A 22,810-nucleotide genomic window follows, 5' to 3' on the forward strand; every position below is an offset into this window, starting at 1 on the left:
GAGCATCAACGATAACCTTATATGAAATGAGGCATTAACATGCATGCGACACGCATACCGGTACCTGCGTTGTGGTATACCCTGGATATTCCGGGCGCGGCTATACTGGATGCCTCAAACACTGTGCCAGATATTAATTCGGGAGAATTTTGAATGAATATTAAAGAAATAATGCAGAATCCTGGTTCACCAATAGTGCAATTGAGGATGTTGGAAAGCACAATTGACTCCTCAAATTGATATAACCGAAATGGCCTAAAGTTATTCATGTCGTTAACAAGTCAAACCAATAAACCATTTGCGAGTTAAATTTGAATAAAATCTGGTGCACTGAGTTACCTGAAAGCACATAACATAGCTATTTGAATTCCCCAGACTAAAGACAATGTTGCTGTACCTCGTAATTCGGGGCAAGCTTCTTGAACCACGTCGGGGTTGATTTAAAACCACTGCTGCATTGGCACCCCCGCTCGTGTACAGGTTCACGCACGTTTCCCAGCAGTATCAAGGAACCACTTTTACGATTCGTGGGTCAAAGATATGAATATACTTCAACTTTAATATCCCTAACGTATAAAGCTGTGTACCGGTATTTAAAATAACTCCACATGAAAGGGCCTGTAACAGTCATAATACAACAGCTAACTGCTCCGCCGACAGCAGAACAAACCAACTGGATATGGAGCGAACCAGCGTTGGGACCACTGATCATGATCCTGACCCATGGTCCTATTTGAATCGCAGTGATCTAAAGTTGATTGACTAATACCAGATCTTGTCTGATTGATGGTGGAGTAAACCAGCTTTGGAATTACTCATCAAGATCCAAAACAGGCCCTAGCTTCTACGAGTACACGGTGTTAACTTCGTACCATCTCTGACTTCTTTGACACAGTACATACGCGACCATCCCCATGTCAGGACTGTGGCATGTAAGCTTATCAAAGCCACCCACTGATTTCTAAACACTGGATAGACAGCTCAGCAGTAACGCCTACGAGTGAATTGAAGTGACGGCGAGGCTATCTTAGGATAGTCAATACAATGGCCTTCAACTTCAGTCCATTCACCAGAGTGAATTCATGCACGGCGCTAAAGCCGGGGACTTAGAAAATGCCATTGCATTGAATAGCCTAAGATGGCCGCGCCGTCGCTCCAATTTCCTGAGCAGAGCTGCCCATCCAGTGTACAGAGATCAGTGAAGGCGGCCCACGCTTACGCATGCGTACTGCAATAAAGATGTACACAGGGTATGCCAACATCGCCACATGTATTGCACTATTGATTGCATCCCAGGTGTGTGACATTCTCTGTCACTGTTGACAGCTGTTTTATAAGAAGACCACCAGGAACTCTAACTTTGCAACAGCGTTTTTTCCCACCCTGATGAGTAAATCGGTGGCTTAGAAGAGGGGTTTGGCAAAATCCTCTTACCAGCTGGGAGGCGGTTCGCTCGGTGTCCGTACGCATATTCAGGAACACAGTTCCCACGTGATGTTGGACGACTTGGTACATTTCTTGCTCAGAGCAGCCCAGGTGTGTGACATTCTTCCACCAATACAAGCTGTTCCAGCTGTCGATCATCCACACATACCTCGGGCCGTACATTTCCAGGCGGAATGCCTACGAGGAATGGAATTCCATGACAGAGAGAAAAACCGAGTCTTTACGGCAACTTTCAGGACCATTTACATGTACTCAAATCAATACGCAAGAAGGAATGAGCTCAGTTTTTATAGACCTTGTTTGATTTCCTTCATCTGTGTATGCTTTAAATATTTGATATCATTTTCTAGCCTGGAAGACATGTATTTAGAATGTGGGCGTTTTTAAGCGAAGTTTTTCTTGGAATTTATTTCAGGCTAAATGGCAAATTTTGTATAACCCCTTGAGGTAGACGTTTGTGCTATTGCTGCGCTTTACCCATTTCTCCATATTGTTCAGATTTACTCCCTTTTGAATCAAGCGATTCAGGCAACTACCGTTATTTTTTCTAATTTTGATGCCTTTGACGGCGTCCCCACTTGGCAAATTTTCCTTGAAAAAATGCCTCTGCTCACCTCACAAAACATCAACTTATATCCTTCTGTGTAAGCACTCGACACAATGATCCGGGCATCTTTGTCCTGAAGAAACAAACAAATGTAAAACAAAGTCGATGGTCATGGAAGACAGATGGTTATCAGCTGTACTTGGCAATACTTTGAGCCGGTAAAAGCCACTGGTTAGCGGCCAGAGCTGCACCTCCTCTTGATCCGTATTGTTACACCTGATCGCAGCCAGTTTATTTGGACATAGCCCCATCTGGTTCGTAAGTGTGACGTCACTTTAGTTTAAACCACGCCCACTGCACATGCACGGCTCATGGAACCGGAAGTTAACGCACAACTTCGGCGATTATCCTCTGGGAGCCTGCAAATCGAAGCGCGTCTGCGTGTATGACGAAGTCACTTATGAAACGGATATAGTGCGGTTGGGGCAGGTAAAAGGTTGAAAGGGTTATCACATTAATTTTAGTTGGAACTCTTGTAGTGCTACGTTCTAATCTATTTCAATGTTGAAACTATTTTACAGCGATATATTGGTTAGTCCCATTGAAAACCAAGGTATACATTATTGGAATCGCTAGATAACTACAATCTTTACTGGTTTTGTAAAGAAACTCAAAACTCAATTTTTTGAGAAATATACATTTTCAGAAGTGCTCTTTTAATTAAGCATCTTGCCCTTGTCTCACACTTGTCATCCGTATGCTATGATTTGTTTGTCCCTTGTCTGTATGGTTTTTTTTCTGATTGCCTCCTTTTTGTCTGTCTGTCCATAGCTTAGAGTACAAAAGCATTTGCTTAACCTAACACCTAAATGTTGTCATTAATAATTTTTTATTTACATTTATCTGTGACAAATGTACGTTTTGTGTCTAATTTGTGTCCACAATTAAAAAAATTGAAGAATTGTCCTCCTCTAATCTAATCTCTAATCTAACTTTATGAAAGTTTTAAAATAACCTTATTTGCCCCCAACTCATTAGGATCCTGATGGTACAATGAAAGTTTCAGGATGACTTAATATGATGTACACTGCGAGGAAGTTTCTGATTGTGAACCTAACTGAATAATTAAGGAAGCAAATGCCCCCAATCATATGCAGGTGCGAGAATAGCTATTCCATTGACGTTTTTTCCTTGAATGACTAAATTAACATGAGCATAAAACACAACAAGTGATAATAAAAATGACATAAATAGTGACACCAGTGTATACTGAGAAGGATTAGATCAGACATTTTGGACTACATGGGTCCTTTTAAGACTCCACATCATTTTTTGGGCATGTGCAGGACGTGTTTTGTTTACAAGAAACCTTATTTTAAAGTAAGAAAAAAATAAGATCTTCACATATACATGTAGTTTTAAGTGTCTGACTTTAGCTCTATTGAGGGTATCCCACCAGAACAACGTTTAATTTTGAGACCCCTTGTAAATGGCATGTTTAAGCCGGTATGTATTTCTGAAAGACAAGTTGTTTTGTGAATACGACCCTTGTGCAGGATCATCCACTATAGTCTTTTATTCCTTATTTCATGGATTTTAAGTCCACGCCCGCACTAAATGTAATGCATGTATTCGGATACGGCATCAACTGTCCGACAAGAAAGGACTAGAATTAAACTAAGGAGTGGGGTCCAAGTCTTGGCTTTGTCTCTGGCTTTATGTCCCTCTGTGTATGATCCAGACTTTCCGGCCCTGTAGCTTAATGTGGCTCTTTTTTTCTGCTGCGTTCTTCTCTGAAAAGAATCTTTTGATTTGAGCCATTGGTTTACTTTAATAGTAAATATTCTGAGCTCAAATTGAAGCTGACATTTGAAACAACGCTAAGACTTGGGATGAGGCTTAATTGTGAAACCGTAATTATAAGACCGTGGGACTTCAAGACTGCGTCAGGATTAGTTACTTGTCAGTAACTATTTCGTCACTTGATATTGATTAAAAAAACATGTACCCCGTTACTGCTGAAAAAAACGACCTTTTGGACACAGACTGTACCTTCAAATTCCTAAGCTGGGCTGAAGGTGTTTCTCCACTCGCAAAGGACTCTTTTGCCACAAGGCTAAGGTTATTCAGTGATAACTCTTCCGAAAATTTATTCATTGCCTGAAAAAAAGGGAAAATAAACATAACGAAGTCTTGGTTAACGTGATCTTAACACCAAATCTTAAGATGGCGTGGGAGAGGGTAGACGTTACTGGAGCCGTAAGAGAATTGTTTGCCCAATTTACAGTACGGCGTCTTTTCTTAGTGGTTTGAAACATAAAAGTGAATAAAATAGTCTATTTATTCGCTCCTTGCATAAAAGTATGATGTGGCACCTTTTTTCTGAATTCCAAGTGTAAAAATAATTATTAGCATAACAACCAAAAATTGTAAAGTAATGCTCAGACAATAAAAGCTGCAACATCTGTTTGTAAGCACCCATGTGCATACGTGCAAACGACCGCTCAATCAAAGGCAATGTCATTTTCTTTAAGCTCTGATTGGATACAAGGTGTTGGATACTTTTGCACTTTAAACAGAATGCGCATGCGCCCACCAACAGCGAATTGTCCACGCAACGAGTCCAAGAGGTAAAATTGAAACTTATTCTGAAACGATTTTCCGCAACGTTTTGTTTTGAACCATGAGAGAGTCCTCTGCCAGGAATTGTGTCAGTACCCGTAGTATCAAGTGCTACAACCAAGTGTTTGTACTTTCAATTATAAAAAACAACAAAAAAAATGAAAACAAATCCAACAAGCAAACTGGTAAGATGTCCAGGTCGGGGGGGGGGCATCATCCCATCGCCTCTCGATATGCCATTGCAACACCGTATATAGGCTACCAGGAATGCTGGTCCTTTCCCCCTAAATATCTCGAGGGAGAAATAAACCAGCACCAAATTCTGTTATAACCAGCATTCAACGGAAATGTCTGTAATGACGAGGACAGTGGATACATAGGGTACCACGTGGGACGTACATTCGTGTAGACGTCGTTGCTTTCATGTATAATGGCTACTCTTTCCCAACCGTATTCCTTCATGATAGCGATCCGAGGCGTGTTCAGCCCGGATTGAGCCGGATTCGTCCTGAAGAAATACGGGAAACGCTCCTTGTAGGACAGCACGTCTGAAGTCGAGCTAGCTGACATCTGGATCGGTATTAAAAAAACCCAAACAAGCATGAATCACAGCGTGTCAACCAGCGTAATAAGGCAGTACCTGACTTTAAGAGAGGAAACAATATCAGAAACGCATGATTCCCGTTTTTTAATCAAGCAGGCTTTCAGGAATTCCTCCCCTGAGATATTCATTCTCTTCATGGTGAGTTAATTTGAAAGCGGTATGGGTCATTCTGTATACCGACGCAAGGGCGGGGGGTTAATCCAATGTTTAGCCTCATCCCAGCCTGTAGATCCGCCAGTGGCATATCATGCAGAAGTCATTGGGCGGAAGAATCCCGCAATTACATCGGGTTGAAAAAATGAGATCACTATTGGATCCCAATTTAATGAGGTCCCAGATCGAACAATCGAGACTGTGTTTACGAAACCAATGGCACACGTTTCTTGAGCTTTCTTGTTTTGAGGTCGTGTCCTGTAATCCTTTCTGTTACCATCCCAGACGTGCACAAAATCGAAGAAAACGGTTTATTATGGTCATTTTCGCTACTGTTACCACTGACTTAAAACAGCCTGGAGAATAATTCGTCCAGGTTTTCACAAAGAGCAAAACATGTCAACAATGGCACTTTGGACGATTTCGATTACATTATTTTTGATGCAAAATCTCAATGACTGCTTTTTGATTTTTTACAAAGAGACACAAATCTGACTGCCCCTCGCACACACACAAAACACGTATTGACTGGAAAGGCTGAAACGTAGGTCGAGTAAGATTTTCGTTTTCACGAAGGGCCACACATCTTAGTTACATTTACAGTAGAGCGCTCGTAGACATGCGTGCCCTTTACAATAATAACAGTGTTTTGGTTACTGCGGGAAAATATATTAAACAGAAGGGCCAAAAAGTAGGAAAACGTGAGTTTTCGATTTCACGAACGTATGCACATCTTTACTAATTGATTCTGGCTCATAAACCACTATGTTCATTTTAATTACTTGGTTCAGGACAAAATTATTCTCATTTGATCAGTTAAAGGCTTTTACTGCATAAACTTATTCCATAAAGTATGGCATGTTGTGCAGTTTGGAAATAGGAGAAACAGGAGAAAAAAGAAATAGGAGAAAAAGTGTATGAAAGAATGATAAATCGTTTGCACACGATTCGAAAAAAGTCCAAAGTTTCGAAGTTTTTGCTCAAAGAAGAATACACAACAGTTCCTCCTCTGATTTCATTGGTATAACTTGTACAGGGTTGCTCAAATACAGAGATTGATTCATCACATAATGTGATGCTCATTCGATTGAGCGAAGGTCGGTCGGTGAAAAAAAGAAAATTCCTGAAACAAATCCATAGAAAAAAAAACTTACGGGAAACAAAGGTTGAAGATTTTAGTCAATCTTAGGTGACATTTCATGGTGATAGCTTTTTGTTAACTTTGTTGTTGCCATGGTGATTTGAATCAAGAACGATAGTGTGCGCTCACACAACATTTTCGATTTCGAAAACCTGGTGGCGGAGTGCGGGCTCTTTTTTTTAAAGCCCTTTTTTTCTCGGAAAATGGTTTTTGTCCGCGATGGTGTTTCTTGTCATCTCGTACCTTCGGAGTGCAGTAAGGTACAACAAATATGGTAACACCGGAAAGTCCAGTTCTTACTGTCTCTTTTCATATACATATGCCTAACTCAAAAAGTCAAAATTGGGGGTTATTACTCATTAAGCCCAAGCAGGTCACTCTAGCCAAAATGTCACATGAATGACTGAATAAACCAGGCAGAGTGCACTTGTTTTTATATTGAATACCATGAGTGTCTTTGTTTCTAGCTGAGTGCAGAGAAATATTTTTATTGGTAAGCCTACACAACGCAATATCAGAGCCAGACACTCTACGGTGTTCGTGTAAGAGTTGTGTACCTAATAGATGTCTACGTTTTCGTTTTTTTCCCGTGGCACTCTTCACATGTGTTTAGCGCATTGGGTGCGGTACTTTACCGCTCGGTCTGGTACTGATGCCGTACTGTGGTTTTTGACTCGCTGCATTGATTTTTGGGCAAAATCCCATCGCACATGTACATTTCCTACGTTTTTGTTCAGGCCATCACATCCTAGTTTTTCCCATAGGCAAGGTCCTCTCAGCAGGGTCGGTAGAAAAAAACGGCTTTTTATACCGAGGTCGGAAGCCAAATCAATAGGGTCGGTCAGAAATGAGAACAATTTAAAAAGGGTGCCATCGGTGCGACGCCATCGCCCCTTATGAACGTCCAGTTTCTTCATAATAGGGTTAATTCTCCTTAAAAGGTGCACCATGCAAGAAGGAATTTCTAAAAGGTAGTCTGGACATCCTCCATTACATCAAGCAGAATTTTATTGATTGGATGCAGCCGGAAAACATTCACTGCCAACCCTTTGTGATTAATCAAGGAATCCGTAAATGGCTCATTAGCTTCAGTTGAGTCGCTTAGACTTACAAGAATGGAATGAAGCAGTGTGTGCTTTTACAATCCTATGTCGACGACAGAGTATTAACTCATTTGCTGTGTGGTTAGATAACAAAAGCCCCCCCCCCAATAATTGCACTTTAATTTCAGATTGCATCTTGAAAATTAGTTCACTAGAACTTGCTGACAGCACCCCTTAAAACAAAAGAAATGATTCCGCCGTCGCCCTCCAATAAAAAACCGAAAATATGTCGAGTCTCTCGGCTTAAGATGAAAATGTCCCAGATTCATCCATTCAGGCCTCATGTGAGTGGTTGCAGACATTAGGGGCACAACGATCTGCGCACTGCGTGTAAATTTGCGCCGCAGAATGACATTTGAGACAGTCTACAGAAAAAAGGAATGAATAACAGTGACATTTGAGACAGTCTATAGGAAAATGGAATGAATAACAGTGACATTCGAGACAGTCTATAGGAAAATGGAATGAATAACAATGACATTTGAGACAGTCTATAGGAAAATGAAATGAATAACAATGACATTCGAGACAGTCTACAGGAAAATGGAATGAATAACAGTGACATTCGAGACAGTCTACAGGAAAATGGAATGAATAACAGTGACATTTGAGAGAGTCTATAGGAAAATGGAATGAATAACAATGACATTTGAGACAGTCTATAGGAAAATGGAATGAATAACAATCACATTTGAGACATATTTTTTTAAGCATATCTCTAAGATCCCATCTCTAATTGTAATTTACTTGAGTGTGAGCTGCGTGCCTCCATCTGGTGGTAGCAATAGAAATAGCAGGTTGATTTCGATGATGAATAGATTGTGTAGAAAAGTACAGTTGCCTACTACATAGAATTTTATGGGAGAACAGTTATGTGATGCAGATGCACCAGCATAATGAAGAGAGTGCCGACTGGCTGAATGCAACAGATGAAGAGTTCAAGAGTAAAATTGGAACGAGCGAAATCCAGACCAAAGATTATATAGCGCCGCGCTATGCAATTTTTGATCCAGACGGCGAAATGCATAATATATGTAAATGCAACATTTTGACGTTTGGCCGAGTGGACACACACGCATCACACCATTCCTTGTTCAACGAGCGTAAGCGTGATAAATTCGTACTCGGGCAGGTTTTTAAGGCAGTGTATAGGATGTTATGCATGTACTGCAATTAGCCAAAACTGTCTGATTTGGACGAATGTGATTAACTGTGTATCATTCCACGGATTTGTTTCATAACTACTCAAAGCCTGGCTCGTGTAACTTTTCTCGCAAAAATCCATGGGCCACAGGACGTTCCTGAGTGCCTGGACAATGCACAGGTGAGGTTGATCTGCAGACCGATTATGGCCATCAAAAATGCATTTTTTCCTGGTTTCACTTATTAATTATGGTCAACAAATATACCTTCAAGTTTGTGCTTACTCTTCAACAATGCAACGCTGAGAATTTGTTGAATAAACAACGTTTCATCGGGCAGCGAAGAGACTGCAGTCACCACTGACAGCCACTTTCTGACCATAATGTTCATGTAGACATGAACGATCGATTACATTATTGTTCGCTCGTTTAACGTAGGCCTCCGTTTGTGCCCATCACAAACGCTTTATAAAACAGCAAATGTGATAACTATCCTTACATTTGGGGCATATGAGTTACTGTGATTGGAAAAGCAGCTAAATGTCTCTTTGTACATGACGGCCAGTTTGCCAGTTACTCTAAAAATCCTGCAAATACCAAGACAATTGGTTCTTGATTATTACACACAGTAATCCCCAAACTCTCAGGTGAATACAATTGAGCGAAGTCCAACAAGGTCATTCAAATGCAGCACAAATTGCAGGAAGGTTTAAGCGGAACACTGACAATGCGTTACTTACAAGAAATGAAACAGACAAGAAACCTGACCCCATAATGGTCAAACAGTTTTAAGCACGAGGATTTCCTAGGTTTTGAGTGGTTAGTACTAGAGATGGTTTGGATTTTGTTTATGTTTTTCTAAAGGTGTCTTTTGGACCCATTTTTCTTTCATGTCAATTTGGATCTATTTCTAGCCGCATTCGAAAGATCGTGGTTCGTAAAATATAACTCATTTTCTAGGTGATCAATGCTTGACAAAACCTGTAGACAAAATTTACTAGGGGGTTCTCTAACAGAAATTGAAAACATCTGTCAAATAAAATCTTAAAGGCTAAATCTTGAGACACGGATTATATTCATCTTGGACTGAGTATGAATTGAATGTTGAAGTGCCGATCATTCTTTATCAGAACGATGCAAAAATATACTAAATTGGATCAGCGTTACCTCTGAATCTCAAGCGTGCCTGCAAACCGAGAGCTAAACTATATCACATATGGGAATGCATCGTGCACCATACGTAACGAATTTCAGCCATACCAACGTTACAAAAAACACAGCCTCTTCACTAATTATGTTGGGTGAGCTTTAATACCATTAATCTATAATTACTGCCGACGGACTTAAAAGCCGAAAGCATCGGTAAGGTTTAATCGAGTTGCAGTAACTGTGCTCTCTATATTTCCCATTCTGTGGCCGATGCTACGATCCCAGTCAAGGTAATGTGTCTGGTTTCTCTTCCTTCCTCGATTTTTTTTTTCTGGTTGCCAGGGTTTTCTTTCAACCTGAATACCATCCCGCTATTTTGTATGAGCAGCCAAAATTTGCACGTAGACTGGTTGGTAACATTTGTTATCCAAAATGCACAAAACCCATAGGCATAGAGTATTTATCGGTGTTACTTAATCAATGTTTTTAGTAGTTGCGTGCTAGTTTTTCACAATATGTAGTATTTATTTAGCTCTTTTGATGAATAATTAACCACTTGTTGGCAAGTACTGGGTCTGTAATGTGTAAAAAGACAGGTTTCTAGATCTTGTCATTACCAAAAAGAGCTTCCTGCCACGAATATCCACATGGCTTTAAGGTGCCCCATGTGTCGTTTGAGGTTTCTTATAAATTATGATAAAAACTTTAGACAAAACGCATTAATTAAGGAGCCTTTCCATATACGCGTCAGCACTTGCGCCAAGCGTTGCGTATCAGTCAAAATCGCCCGGGGAGTGATTTTGACGGCCGAACGCAAAGCACATGTGTGTTATGTTAATGGAGTTGATATTTGTGTCCGTGAAAGTAAAACGCATAAACGCATCGTGAACGCAACGCAGCTAAAAATGTACATATCGAAAGGCACCTTTAGCCATTTGCAGATCTTTTTTTCCAAAGCAGTGCTATTGCAAGTACATATTCCATGTGCGATAGCTAAGAAAAAATCCCGAATTAACTTCAACAGTACTGTTGCCAGATTTTTTACTGGAGACATGCGCATGCACCACAGATGTAGGCGTACCATTTTAACATGTGAGTGTAATTTGAATTCTTATTCGTAATTAGTGTTGCTTTTATTCAGGCAACAAACGCCCACATTGCAGAAAAAACTCATTAGGCATATCAAGATGTTTACGTTAATTCGGTGATGGAAACCAGTGAGGGTGGTCGCGTAATTGCGAGCTTGTTTTATTCGTATGAGACCCGAGCCCGATCAAGAGAGGGCGATTTTCCCGGCAACAGATGCTCCTTTGGTAGGAAACTTTGCTATGAAATTCGTGCGTGGCGCTTGCATCGCTACCAACAAAAATGTACACTCCCAGCTAATATGAGCTCTTTTCAACCGATGAGGGGGTGCTTTTGCTCAAGGTGCATACTAATTGGTTCTTCGAAAAATAGACTGTAGTGAGAAGAACATTTTGCGTGTGTCGTCGTTTGTTCTCGACGAATAATCTCCCCTAGGATGACTGATCTCTATCAGATCATACATGGTGTACGTGATGCGTCTAGTGCAGTACAGTTCCTGTAGCTAGTATTGTACTACCCGCTTTCTACCATCTGCTGCTACCGCTTGCTAGCCCCGTCGGGGCGAAAAGGGAAGCCGAATGCGTATTAGTCATTCCCTGACAGTACGTTGCCTCCCTGCCATCAAGACTACTGCAGTGCCTCCTCATGGTAACTCAAGGTAACTGGGCATCTTTGGACCCAAGACTGAACCGCAGCAGATCTCGGAGCAGCGATGGCCCCAAGAGATATGTCGCACAGGCCCACCGGTGTATGGATACACCCTGGCGCAATGTCAACCACCGCCCCAGCTCTGGGATAAATAGTGAAGCCACAGCCGCAGGTGGTAGATTCTCCTCCCCGCCGTCTTCGACATCTCGGAGCAGCGACAGGAGGACTTCGGCCAGGTGCCTTTTACATCTTCGAAGTAGCAGCTGCATGGGCGAGGTTATCAGCTTCATGAGTCTGATACTGTGGGGCAGTCATGTTTATGGCCAAGTTGTCTGGGTGTTCTTCCTGCCACTGGATTCTCCAGCCACATGACCAAAAGGCTGGAGGAGTACCCACACAGTACTCCCCTCACCTAATATTTGTGCAGGCTACTTCGGCAACTCCAAGTCGCAAAGCGACGTGGTGCCGATAGGTTTGAGAAGCTGAAAGCCGGTAGCAAGAACTTGCATTTGTGCGGTGTAGGAGTGGTGGTAGCACGGCTTCTGAAGGGTGAAGGTACTGTGAGGTCCTTCCTGGGCGACTAGGCGGCCTTTTTCAAGGGATTCCCAACCTGCCTCAATCCGAGGACACATCTAAAAAAACATAAGGTAAAAAAAGGCTCAGCCTTCAATCAACCTGACTGGCTGCCCACGGTCAGCGGGTTCTCCATCTCAGTGGGCGAAACTGCATATCAAAGCTACAGATCGCACCTTGGAACGTGCGAACCCTCCTCGACGACAACCCCAACCTCCCCAAGAGACAAAATACTTTGCTTAACAAAGAGCTTGATGCTTTTGGTGTGGGCATCGCTGCCCTCTCAGAGATGAGGCTCCCAGACACAGGAGAAAGGAGGGAGAAGACCCATACCTTTTTCTGGTCTGGCAACCCCAAAGGATTAAGAATACAGGGTACTTCTGGTACTGGTTTTGCCATTTCTAATCGGTTACTCCCCCAGCTGACTGAAATGCCTCCCCCAGTGTCTGATCGACTGATGACCCTTCGACTTGCAATCTCCTCCACCACGCACATGACCTTGATCAGTATGAATGCTCCGACGATGGCTCATGACCCTGCGCACAGAGCTGCTTTCTACGCTCAACTCAAAGAAGTGTTGCAGAACACACCCAGCGTAGATACAGTTGTGGTGCTTGGAGACTTTAGCGACTAAGTCGGACGCAACCAAGATGTATGGCCAGGAGTCCTCGGAAATTTTGGACGATTATCTTACAACAACAACGGAGAGTTCCTACTGCAGCTGTGCAACGAGTTTTCACTCACGGTGACTAACACCCTGTTCAACGTGCCTGCTCATCACTTCATCTCATGAAGACACCCAAGATCCGGACACACTTATCCTCTGGACTACATCCTGATCACCAAGGGCAATACCCGTGACGTGTGCATCTCTTGGGCCACGAGAGGCCCAGAAATGTGGTACTAATTACTACATGATCAGGTGCCGGCTCAAGGTTTCCATCCACCAGCCTTGACAGAGATCAGCCCCTCGCCCAAGCAAGAAGCTCAACGTCAGTCGACTCAAGGAGTCCGGTGCTAGGGAAGACCTCTCCTTTACCTTCTCTCAGCGCTTCTCTCTGTTGCTGAGAAGTGGCAGAACTGCGGCTCATATCTTTACAAAGCTGCTAAAGATGTACTGGGTCACACAAGGGATAGGAATCACGACTGGTTCGATGACTCTGACTTCCACATCTTAGAGCTTCTTAAAGACAAGCACAAAGCTTACCAGGCCTGTCTCGCTACGCCCAGCTGCCAAAGACCCAGGTCTGAGCTTACCAGAGTGAAGGCAGAACTGCATCGCAAGTTCAGAGACATGGAAGACGAGTGGTGGGACCAGAAAGCTGAAGAAATCCAGAGAATAGCAGACATGGGAGACACCAGAGGCTACTACCAAGCACTGAGGACTGTTTCTGACTATGGAGGAACTCAGTCCAGCCCTCTGCTTGCAATTAATGGCACTACCTTCCTGACTGGACAGGGTGATATCCTTGAATGCTGGCGGGCACACTTTGCCCATCTCCTGAACCAAAGACTAAACGCCAAATACAAATGCGTAGGTTGGCTTGCTTGTATTGACGTCAGGAAGAACAAAGGCAGACATTGCTAGGAAAGCTTTTGTATTCGGCTCGATGAAATGGCCGCTAGTGGATTCAATGATCTCTATGAGCTGAATAAGGGCATTGCAAGTTCAGATTTTATTACACACGTCCGTGCCCTAGGTCAGTCATTTTCGCTGTCTTGGTTGCCAGTGGTCCAGCTCTATTTCGGCAAGCTCTCTATTTTACCAAAGCTTTGCTCTTTGGGTCTTAGCACAATTTGGTTTCCCCTTTTGCTTGCCTGCCAAGTGTTTTCTTTGGGAAATATTTTAGACTTCCAAGCAGCTTCATGACTTCGGACTGCAGTATATGGTGATCGACTACAGGCAACGATGGAGTCCACATATCTATAAGAAGAATTCACTTTTCTTGTAAATTGCGTTTAAATTGGTTAAATAAGAATTTGCCACGGTTGAATTATTGGTATTCCTCAGTGCGTGCATCATGTTTATACCTCTGGCACAATTGATCCTGTATATTTTGCATATATGTGCAACCACTTTTGAAGTTGGGTCTTAATTTTTTTCAGAGGGCCCTACATAAGAGGAATTTCATTACCACATGAGGTTTCTACCGATGTCTAGCCCGGCATGGTACATGAATGGCACGGGGACGCTTTCTATATTAGTGCGCAAAACTTGTGTGCGTAAAACAGATACGGTGTTTTCAGCGCGCATCTAGCCGAAGCAAGAGCTGACGCAAGATTTTAGCGAAATGATGGATTGAAATTTAGTTTGGTGGAGGGTTTGGTATAATTAATTATTTTCTAATGAGTTCATAGTTACATTGTTTTTGTGTAGACTGTCTTACCGGCTAGTGAGTCACCTTGTGCATGTAAATTGCCTTATGTCGTGACGTATTCTGCCTTAATGGCACATTTTGTCTCAGTGGCGTATATTTGCCTTTGTGGCGTATTACCAAGAGCCTCAATGGCGTATTTTGCCTTGGTGGTATATTGGTTTGTTGTGCCTAAGTGTCATTTAGTAAATTTGCATTGATGGTTCAATTTGAAAGTTTTGGGTGTATTTTTGAACTTGACAATTTTGCTGTAAATCTGACTGTATCGTGAATTGAATGTAACAGTCTGTTGAGACCAAAGCTCCTTTGCAGTGTACTTTTGGTTGGTAGCGCAGGACACTTTGGCAGTTCACCTAGGTGTAGGTAAAATTTGTGACCGTATACTTCTGCACTTTTACTTGTCAAACCTTAGCAGGGTGGATCCTGGAATTTTTCCCGGTTGGGGTCAGGCCGGAGATTCTTTTTAATGTCTTATATCTGCGAACAAGCAGAAACGATGATGAAACGTTATGAATGACATATATTGTTTGAATGGTATGGGTGCACTTACTTTAGTTTTTTTAATATTATTTATCATTTTCTCCAGTTTTTCTTCTTTTTTAGTCTCACAGCGGGGGGGGGTGATCCAGGGATCCACGCCTACTTAGGCAGTCCGTTGCTGTATACAGTGGAACTTGCCATGTTTGTCATGTGGTTCGAAAGCCAAACCAATATCCACCTTAGGCACCTTTGAAACCAATACCTGCCTTTGATGAGCCTTTCAGCAAAGTGATCACTGATTGTGTAAGGCCATTGCCAAACCAATATCAGGCCATTTCCATTAAGAGCCGAACCTTAGCATCAGGGTACAAACGTCACCTTAAAGCACTATTCCGTGAACAACTTAGTGCGTTAGGCATTGCTCTTGTCACATCGAGCTTTTATCCACAGAGCGCAAACACTTGAACGGTTTTATTAAACCCTGAAATCAATGCTTAGGACATACTGCTTTGAGCGTATGAAAGACCGGAATAATGAAGGGACTCAAATTGTTACTCCTCGCTGCTTGTGTAGTGAACGAATCTCTAGGTTACAGTCCTTTCGATTTTGAGTTTGGACACAGTATCAGAGGGCCTTCAGCATCGATTTAAGAGATAATGCATGGCAGGTGATCAAGCGTAGGACAGTGTCCTGAGTTATGTCTTGCGCTTGAAAGAGCGTCTTAAAACATCTTGTGAGTTTGCTCAGACCAAGCTGAAAAGTGTTCAAGATGACATGAAGACTTACAAAAAGCTAGAGAGGTTCTTGTTTTGTTACTTGTTTGTTACTTGTTGTAGGTCAGCCACTCCAAGCAAGATACGGTGAACCATTATATCATGGATCAAAAATTGAGTGACTTGGATTATGTTGTCTGCACACCTTGGTGTAAGGCTAAACGACTCTAACATTAACATGTTTAAGCCTTATAATATAAGAAATGTGGAGGTAGAAATTAAAACCAAACTTGTTGCTTCAGAATCTGTAATAGATGAAAAGCCGAATGAAGGTGTACAAGAAAGTACCTACAGACTAGAATGTAACCTTGGACTAAGTAATTCACAGAATATACTGAAAATCTTCCTGATAGGTTAAGTCACATAACTGACAACAGCGGAATATGGACACTTGTTTCCCAATGTACCTGGAAGAACTGAAGAAGCGCACAGTGACGCAGACATGGGAGATGCCAAACCTATATAGCAACATCTCTATGGGTGTGGCCCATTTAAACAGGTTCAGTTTAGTGAAGAAATAAAGGTACAGCAGTTCATGGAGTGCACCTTGCATTTTAGTTCCAAAGCCCCGTTCACCTTTGCGTTTTTTAACGATTTTAGAAGAGTAAATTCGATCTCAAAGTCAGATTTTTGCCCAGTGCCAAGAATCGATGGCTGTATGCAAATTAAATTGGAAAAGCCAAATTTGTCAGCACCTATGATTTGCTTCCAGGTCACTTGCTATATCTCTCAAACCTAGTGCAAAATATCTGTCCTTGTGATACCACAAGGATCTTATCGGTATAAGATACTCCCTTTTGGCATGATGAGATGGGAAGAACATACGGAAAATACCAGTGACTGAAGCTAAACTAACAGTGCATTTAATATCTCAAAGCGCGACTGGTGAAGTAAGATCACCTTTCTTGGTCACGTCATAGGACAAGGCGAAGTCCCTACCTAGAACTAAATAAGTGATGCGCTTCCTAGTCTTATTTCCAGTTATTAACGGACATTTAGCCGCAATATTTTGGATGTGGTTTTACCACTGACCGACTTGGTTTAGTAAAAACACTAAGTTTGTCTAGACACAGAGATGCACACAAATTTTTCAGATGATTAAATCCCTGCTAGTCAATGCATCTATTTTTTTCTGACCCTTACTTCACTAAAGCCTTCATGTTAGCAGTAGATATCAGTAATGCCGGAGTTGGATTAGTGTTGTTACATGCAAGAAGATGAAACTTGAGTTTGCCATCCTGTTTGTTATTTCTCGAAAAAGCTGAAACCTCATCAAAGAATTTATTCAACTATCAAGAAAGAAGCACTGGCGGTCATTCTCGCTGTACAACACTTTGAAGTATATTCTCTATGCTGCATCTATGCAGAGTCAATGTAGTGTACATGCAGCGAACACGACTTGTGGGTGTTCGTACGTACAAAAGATGAAGAACAAAAACCAAAGGTAACTAGGTTGGAGCCTGACTATTCAAGAGTTCGATCTTGTCATTGAACATATCAAGGGCAGAGAGGAGCCTGACTTTTCAAGATTTTGATCTTGTCATTAAACACATCAAGGGCAGAAATAACTTAAAAGCCGATACCTTGTTTAGATGTCATTAGACTTTATAATGTAAAGAAACATCTCCAAGGTACTGCAGTGGATGTAAGTTATCAAATGTCTGGGGTTTATACTTGAATTTTATCACGTATAACATAAAACGTTTTTCAACATGTGGTGCACCTTGTCAATTTGAAATATCCAGCATTAATAATTTCAGCCAATATCCGGGATGAACTGTCGAGCGCGGTCCATGCACTAGCCTTTGCTGTACAAGTTTCAACAGGCTGTGACTATTTCGCAATTTAGCAAGTTATCTTTTCATAATCATTTCTTGGCCAATGGGATATGACAGCATATCATTTTTAAGAAACTATGGCATATCAAGAACTTCAATTTTTTGCTTTTGTGTTACGGCCATCACCCCAATACAACTGACTGTTCGTACTCTGTTGGGAATGTTTTAATTAAAATCGTCTGAAAAAAGGAATTCGCCAATTCGAAGTCGGCAATCCTGGGGGATTTGCAGGGAGACTGTGAAAATCTTACTCAAATCTGACGCTTTTACAGAAATAACGCTACAACAAACGAGGAGTAGTTTCCCTCGGAAAGAACTGCAAGGCTTCTCCAAAATAAAAAAAAAATTCCCGCTCGTCAAGAGCAGCGCACTTTTTAACCATTTCGGACTTTATGATACATCGTGTAAACGTGGAGACAGATTTGTGTGTTTACTCAGCAGGCAAGGTGCCTTGCACTCCATCATCGATCAACCGTAGACGTTTCACGGATCAAGTTTCTTGATTGATTGCCGTCCTAAGTCGATTCGTGGACTACGGTGAAATAACCCCACAGTCTCAAAAAGAACACCACGAACAAAGCACTGCGATTATTTTGCCACTAGGGCATGTAAATGTTTCTTTCAACAGAGTAATTTCACTGATAACAGGTTTCTAACACACGGCATGGACCGCGTGCTTTGGTTCCAGCATTCATGAAAAAAGGTCAGTGGTTCATTTAAATTGTTACGAATTTTGAATTTGCACAGTGGTATAGCTTGTCATTATTACCAAAATTTCAGGTCCCTTCATTTAACTCATCTTCCCCTTTACCTGTACTAGGTTCCAGTGTTGAGCTGTTTCCGCTACTGGCTGAGAGACGACGGAGCAGCTCGCTCCAAGGAGCATCAGCTTGGTGGGTTCCTCGTTGATTAGATCCACGAACCCCTTCATCCCTTCGCCAGGACGGCACTATGAAACCAAAACAAGACACAAAGTGTCATTTATGGTTCATGTTCTCAAGCATTAAATTGAAGGAAAGTCTGCGACGAATCGTGAAATTCAGAACGTGAAATACGACACGGCAGGTACCACTGAAGTGTCGAGGGCAGCTCTACAAAAGCAACAGAAGGCACGAAATGTCAGTTATGGTCCATGTACTCAAATAAATTGAAGAAAGGTTTGCGATGCATCGGAAACTGCACCACGTTAAATTCGCCACTGTACATGTATCGCTGTTGTCTAAAGCTCTGCTCAGGATAACACAAAGCACTGTTTGAATTTCGTATTGACCATTGATATTCTGCGTAGCGTATGGTTTGCACAGCAGGGAACTGTGAGATGGACAGGGTAACATCAAGAAGAACATTAAGAAGAAGGCAGAGCAGATAACTGTTGAAACAATTTTTAACACAATCTCCGTGTAGCACGTAGCTGATAAGACTGCTTATATAGAGGCAAAATTATGAATTTAGTGCTCAGTAAAGTTCCAAATTTATCCCGATATTACCTTCAATGGAGAAAGCTACTCAGGCACGTTCAATCCAGTTTCGCTGACGCTAATACTTGCCATTGGATACCCCACCCCGCAGGATATGTCTCCTCGGCGTCTTACACGCCACACACCTAAACCAATCCCCTGAAGACGGATCTGTCTATCTCCATGATTCCCCATTTACTTTTGATCTCCCCGAATATGAAAAGATACATCAATGAATGAATGATCCAGAAAAACTGAGACCTGAAGATCTCCGTACCTATAGGTAATGCATGGCACTTATAATAGATTTAAAGTCATCAACAGAAAGGCTAGTGTCATGCAGAACCTTTTCCCTGATGGATATGAAGAGACTTAATGTCTCCGTCTGGAAAACGTCGTCCAAGAAAACTATATTTGTGTTTCCCATCACATGTACGATAAAATCAATCAATCAATTTTTAACTCTGAATGTTCAAGCCCAAGATATTAGGCTGAGGCGATGAAAAGCTTTGGCGACACTGCCAGATTTCATACTTTACATATTGATACCACAGTTTAGTTCTGCGCATTATATATTTAGGGGTTGAGGCTTCCCAGAGAATTTCAATCCCAAAAGCAGATGGTTGTGGGCAAAACACGCACAGACACGAACAAGACGCTCGTTTGTTCAAAAAAGACAATATGACGTACCCCAAACTGGGCACAGGGGTAGGGACCCATTAGTTATATTGGAATTACTCTTTTTGAGTAAGAAGATCTAAGTTTTCAGGATTGTGTAGTTTGGATCAGGTAGCCAGAAATAATACTGACTTTGGTTATTTACCCTTAGCTGGACCAAGAGAGGGTGCGAATGTCCTACCAACGGAGGCTCCTTTGGTCCAAACTGCATTTCGCTGGTTCACGAACGACTATGGAATGCCCGCGTTACGGGTGGCGTCGCTACCAGCAAAATGAACATTACCGCTCCACATGGCTCTTTTCAACTGATAAAGTGTTGTTTCTGCTCAAGGCAGATTTTCATGTAAATGTACCCGAGTATCCCAAGATTTGCATTATAGCATAAGTGGATTCTTATCACTCATTAATATATTATGATTAAGTATATTTACACCTTAAATAAAACTTTACTGGTCGTTTTTATATTCCAATACATACTTACTTTGTAAAATGGTAAGTGGAAATGTAAGTATGGAAGAAATTAGAGACAGAATAAGGAAATCAAATGATCTTGGAGTGAAATCGGTAATAACTAAAGACTACACGGTACACGTGCAGGAATCCTGCAGCATGTCGACAAAACATAATCAAGACACTGCAGAAATCTGGTGATATTGCGTTCCAGTTTCAGTGACCTTGTAACTAGATTAATCTCATTCAAGCCTTGGACAGATAGTTCTTTTGCCACGGTTTTGTTTACACTCAAATGCACTGTAATATTTTGAAATAGTATTATTGTAAGTCAACCCACGCCCTGTGACATCACATGGCGTGTGAGGAAAGCGGAAAATGTAAATGAGCATTAACCACTGAATTTTAACCAACTTGCAGATGCCATGATTATACTCTGCATTTTCTAGTCTTCTGCAGTGCAGAAGAAATCGCTGTTCTGTTATCTAAAGCCAAAATTTATACACAAAATAGCTTAAATATTTGGGGAAAGTCAATGCCTTTACTAAGACGATGTTGCAAGAACGTTAATCAATAGTGTTTTTGCCTGAACATTACGATCAAGTTACGGGGCGGCATCTTTTCAACCAAAAACGTTGCAACATTATTATTGTTGAGGTCAACCAAACTCAAAGAAGAGCCCTTCGTTTCATCTTGGTACAGCGACGAATGGAAATGACAAACAACGAACGTCTGAAACCTCTTTGTTGCTTTCATTTGTGTTCACATCTCTATGTTGTTGCAGCTGGTGTCGTAACCGGTAATGTTACAGTCTGCCCTAGGCATATTGATGATTTGAATTGGTTCATGTCACTGCCCGTACTGATTGGTTGCATCATAGCCCAATACATGCCCTCCCCCAACTCTGGGAAAAACTGCCAGTTATTTTGCGTTCAGATTTGCTTGTGTGTTCACTTGAAACATTTTGTCAACAATCTAACAGAATCAGGTGTATTCCTAAACTGCAATTGGAAGTTCGAAGTTTGATTGGAGTGTACACACGACATGGTAATTGTCTTTTAGCAATCATCGGTCTACTTTTACTTCGAATTGCTAATGTAAAATGATGCAAAAACAGTCTTTCAATGTGCAATTTTATTTTTTAAATATTCTTGTTTTAATGGTTTTTGATTTTTGACCTTTTCACGTCTTTTTATGTATCTTTTGTATGTGTGTCCTTGTGATATTTTTGTCTATTTGCTTGTAGGCCTATTTGGATTTGTCTTGGGACTGAATACCTGCAGGCAACAGTGATTATCGTTCTCGTTTTCAGTTCCTGCCATTTGTGTACATTTGTTTTTATGATGACAAATAAATAATTATAATAACTATACTGAAACGTATCCAGCAATACCATAAAATGTCCAGACGTGACATTCGAGCTTTTCCACTGGTAGGAGCGACCCATGGTTGTAACCCGATGGATATGAATTCATATTCTACTCTTCCTTTTTCCAAGCTTTCTTGAGATTGGTCCTGCAAAACATTATTTGTAGTTTTCAACAGTTGACAACACTACACTGAAACTCAACGAAAGAAATAATTGTTCAACAGAGATCCTGCAGGTCCGGTAGCGTAGACGTAGGCGTAGAACAATGTTTTTTCGTATGCGCAAACATCCTTAAACAACATGTAAAGTGAGCATGAGGTAATGTGCTGTCATTAATTGTTTGCAACGCAATAAATAACATGAACATCATATTATCAATGGCAGTAATTCACTAGACTCCCAGTGAAATCCGAGGACACGCATGTCCCACGCGTTCCTTAAGCCGTCGGGTAAGCCGCGGCGCACGGTGTGCCAGTTCTCATTGCAAACACAATAGAAGGCTTATTACAAACCTGCAGCCATGAAATAGAGTAATGCTGTGTGATTTTGAATCCATTTTCTTCAACAAAGCCATGAGATTTTTGTCAATGTATTATTTTGAAGGATACACATCGACTCAGATTGCAACTGGCGTTAAATTTTGAACCTCGAAATTCCTTCCCTTGGCAATCGAACCCCCACAATTTGAGGGTATGACAAAGAGAACACTTGTATTCTAATCTTTAAATGCTTTTTTCCAGAAATCATCATTTCGTACAGAACCCTTTTTTAATACACGGAAAGGCTGGAGGCCAGGGCAGTGTATATACCTGTTCAGTTCAGATACTGGTGGGGTTTTCACTGGCAATGCTCGGTTTCATCTCCGTCTAGGGCTTTGTCTCTGCAACTGATCCTCGAATAAAGGCCTACCGTATTTAAATTGCTATAAATATTTTGATATTTGGCTTTAATATATCTATTTCGATATCCAAGTGGCTCCATTGGACTTATCATCAAGCAAACAACTTCAAACTCTCTCGAGGGGTTTTAAAAAATAGGTTAAGCTAGAGATAGAAACGAAGCTGAAGCCGAGTATTGGAGGAAGAAAGTACTCCGAAGCGCTTGCCCAACTGAGGGAGAATCGATGACCAAATTTTTGAGGGGCCAAAAGTTGCAATTATTTTTCATGCAACTTTA

At 41.5% G+C, this 22,810-nt stretch overlaps 1 protein-coding gene and 1 long non-coding RNA gene across 3 annotated transcripts in view; one reads left to right on the forward strand and one right to left on the reverse strand.

Annotated features, from left to right (window-relative positions):
* The window catches only part of LOC110980607 (gamma-aminobutyric acid type B receptor subunit 1-like), a 42,959-nt gene that overhangs the window by 17,939 nt on the left and 2,210 nt on the right, over positions 1-22,810 (reverse strand). Inside the window, exons 2-6 of the mRNA XM_022237450.2 lie at positions 18,492-18,629; positions 5,015-5,185; positions 4,046-4,153; positions 2,061-2,126; positions 1,435-1,623 (exon numbers count right to left, since the gene is read on the reverse strand). Coding sequence (XP_022093142.2) covers positions 1,435-1,623; positions 2,061-2,126; positions 4,046-4,153; positions 5,015-5,185; positions 18,492-18,629 — 672 coding nt within the window. The remainder of the gene's footprint in view (positions 1-1,434; positions 1,624-2,060; positions 2,127-4,045; positions 4,154-5,014; positions 5,186-18,491; positions 18,630-22,810) is intronic.
* Positions 14,104-22,012, forward strand: LOC147797704 (uncharacterized). 2 transcript variants are annotated; one of them, XR_015426863.1, is made up of 3 exons: positions 14,104-18,573; positions 19,250-19,420; positions 19,967-22,012. It is a non-coding gene; the product is annotated as an uncharacterized LOC147797704 (long non-coding RNA). The 2 variants fall into 2 exon arrangements; XR_015426864.1 differs by lacking the exon at positions 19,250-19,420.

The sequence above is a fragment of the Acanthaster planci genome, linkage group LG10 (genome assembly GCF_054643075.1).
Source record: "Acanthaster planci isolate LZ-2023a linkage group LG10, COTS_SCS, whole genome shotgun sequence".
In the NCBI taxonomy this organism is placed as follows: domain Eukaryota; kingdom Metazoa; phylum Echinodermata; class Asteroidea; order Valvatida; family Acanthasteridae; genus Acanthaster; species Acanthaster planci.